Source organism: Pimephales promelas, chromosome 9, assembly GCF_988280905.1.
Source record: "Pimephales promelas chromosome 9, fPimPro1.hap1.1, whole genome shotgun sequence".
Taxonomy (NCBI): domain Eukaryota; kingdom Metazoa; phylum Chordata; class Actinopteri; order Cypriniformes; family Leuciscidae; genus Pimephales; species Pimephales promelas.
In genome coordinates, this window is record NC_142777.1 from 23,703,648 (window position 1) to 23,706,304 (window position 2,657).

Genomic DNA, 2,657 nt, shown 5'->3' on the forward strand with positions numbered 1-2,657 from the left:
CACGACGCAACACCAATCAGGATTGGATTAGTTTCATTCATACTTCAGAGGCGCACGCTTAGGGAGCGTCCCCAAAGAGTCGATTTTATCGACGCAGTGTTGAGTTCCCTCGATAGGGAACTGTAGTGCTCAACATTATGTACTTTGTGCTTTTTGAAGTCTGCTGACTAGTCCAACTGAAATGTGAAATTATGTCATGCTATATGACCTTATGACTAAGTAATTGAAATCACCAAGTAATCAAACCAAGCTAATATCTTAGCTAACCACGCTAATTCATTTTAGCCTCACGGGCATGCATACTACTATGCAATATAAAATATACCCAATAATATTGCAACATTTAACTTGATGTCTTAAATTTCTAGGATTTCACATACAGCTACAGTATATTCAAAACAATAGATATAATTATAGAAGAGTTAAATGGTGCTTCCCCTTGGCTCAGTGGGGGGAACATGTTAAAATGAGACATGACTCAGCGTCTCAGGCAGTATGACATCCCCGCCCCCAACTAGACAGCTGCCACACTGCTGTGACCGAACCCTGCAATCCCAAAACCGCATGCCCTTGTGCCCACTCTGCTCGTCATATTCCATCTTTATTAATTCATCATTTCAACACATGAAGGCATTGCATGTCTGCTCTTTACGAAGCATGAATATTAACTTGATGGGATGGAAGGGGTAGGCTGACTAAACCTCTCCAGAATCGTCCGTCCCTCCTTCTCTCTATCTCTCTCCTCAAAATTCCACGCCCTATCAGATACACAGACACCAGCAGACGCAGTCTGGGTAATCTCAGCAGACACGCCGTCCTCCTCTCTTTCTACCAGCCAGTGGATACAGACATTTTGTGCCCTACGGTAAGTCCTTTATCCATCATAACAATAGCCATCCTCCTCTCTCTGCATGTGCTTGTGGGTTTAAGGCATGATTACTGCGACAACTAGAGATGGCAAATTCACATTGGCTATAGGTGCGGCAGCCAGAGTGAGGAGAGACAGTGGGATATACGAAAATGAATGGCTATTTATCCTGTGAGGTAGACACTGCAGTCTAGCAGGTGAGAAAAAAAAAAGGCTGCCTGCATGCTAAAATGGTGTAGTCATCCATAACGTGAATGAAGCAATGTAGAAAAGAACAAAGACTTAGACTTAATGTGGGACATGTGCTGGTAGAGACATATTAAGATGCATGGCTAGGTGTGCAGTTAGCATCTGAACATTATACACGCATGCTGGGACACACGTGTGCTACATGCTACCACCACATGTCTAGAGAATGGGGACATTTCTTCCCTCAGCATCAGGCTGACTTTGCCTAACAACAGTGAAATGTTGTGATTTAACGCATTTGGAATAAAATAACATAGGCTATCGGTAATATTTATCTGTATTTAATCAAATACATTTAAAGACTCTGTGAAATGGCTGAAATAACGTGTGAATTTTCCTGTATGAAATGACAAAAACAAGGTCAATGCTCTTGAAGTCACATCTGTCATCTCTACTGACAGCAAACATGTCTGACAAGCCAGACCTCACGGAAATCGCCAGGTTTGACAAAACCAAGCTGAAGAAGACTGAGACAAAAGAGAAGAACCCTTTGCCCACCAAAGAGAGTGAGTGTCTGTTACATTACAGCATACAGTGTGTCCAGTCAGTTTGGGTGTGGTGTAGGTCTCTCTTCCCCCCATCTGCAGTGTTCTGTCTATCTTCTCTCTTTATAATTTTGTTTCAGCCATTTGTTTCTGTTCCATCCCTGTATCCCTAGATCCATCTCTATTCACACTGCTCACTACACAGCCTCTTTTTCCAGCTTCTTATGTCAGCAGATGCTGTCAGTTCAAAGTCTTGCATTAGCATTGCAGTGCAGACCTAAGCTTGCTTGCAGAATTTCTCACGTGAATAAGCATCTTATTTGCAATAATGCCACGCTTCCTGACACGACCGTCCTTCACACACATCTCTGTCTCTCTTGTGAAGCTTTACTGACGCAATATCCTGCCAAAGCATTAATAAACATTATTTACATTTAATCTTTCTCTGTTTTCAGCTATCGAACAGGAGAGGAAAGGAGACGCCACCCCATGACCCAAGAGACAACAAGAAGACAAGCACAAAACATGTTCTTCTGACATGGCAGATATTACAATTCATATTTCTGTTTAAAGGGTGCTTTTGCCCCATGTGATGCATGGTTACCATGGCAATTGGAGTCACTGGGGCCTATAAATGTGAGTGGGATGAAGGGGGGTGACGTGAGACAGGGTTTAAAATAGATATTTTAACAATTCTGTTTTTTTTTTTTTTTTTTAAGGGTTTCTTCATGAAATAAAGGCAAAATGAAATCTAAAACAAATAAAAATGCCAAATATGACTCATCTTCTTAAAATTATTTTTAATTTGGTGATTATTCAATGCCAATGATAATTTTGGGTTTGCATGTTTTATAGGGACTTTAGACATAATGATTTTAATACTGTACAAACTGTACAGTAAAATGACTGACTACACACACAGTACACATGCTCACAAATTATCATGACTCACACTCACAGACGCACACACTCAGAGATGCAGAAACTCACAAACTTTTTTTGTCAAATAAGTTATTATCTTTAACAATGTTTGACATTTGACAAGCACATGCACA

At 40.7% G+C, this 2,657-nt stretch overlaps 1 protein-coding gene across 3 annotated transcripts; it reads left to right on the top strand.

Annotated features, from left to right (window-relative positions):
- Positions 1–568: 568 nt before the first annotated feature.
- On the top strand, positions 569–2,381 carry tmsb2 (thymosin beta 2). 3 transcript variants are annotated; one of them, XM_089134904.1, is made up of 4 exons: positions 578–865; positions 979–1,065; positions 1,519–1,623; positions 2,058–2,381. In XM_089134904.1, exons 3-4 carry the CDS (start codon positions 1,524–1,526, stop codon positions 2,093–2,095), a joined length of 138 nt encoding a protein of 45 aa, XP_088991030.1. In that variant the 5' UTR covers positions 578–865; positions 979–1,065; positions 1,519–1,523; the 3' UTR covers positions 2,096–2,381. The 3 variants fall into 3 exon arrangements, with proteins under 3 accessions (XP_088991028.1, XP_088991030.1, XP_088991029.1); XM_089134902.1 differs by lacking the exon at positions 979–1,065 and having other exon boundaries at positions 569–865; positions 1,478–1,623; XM_089134903.1 differs by lacking the exon at positions 979–1,065 and having other exon boundaries at positions 604–865.
- Positions 2,382–2,657: the final 276 nt, after the last annotated feature.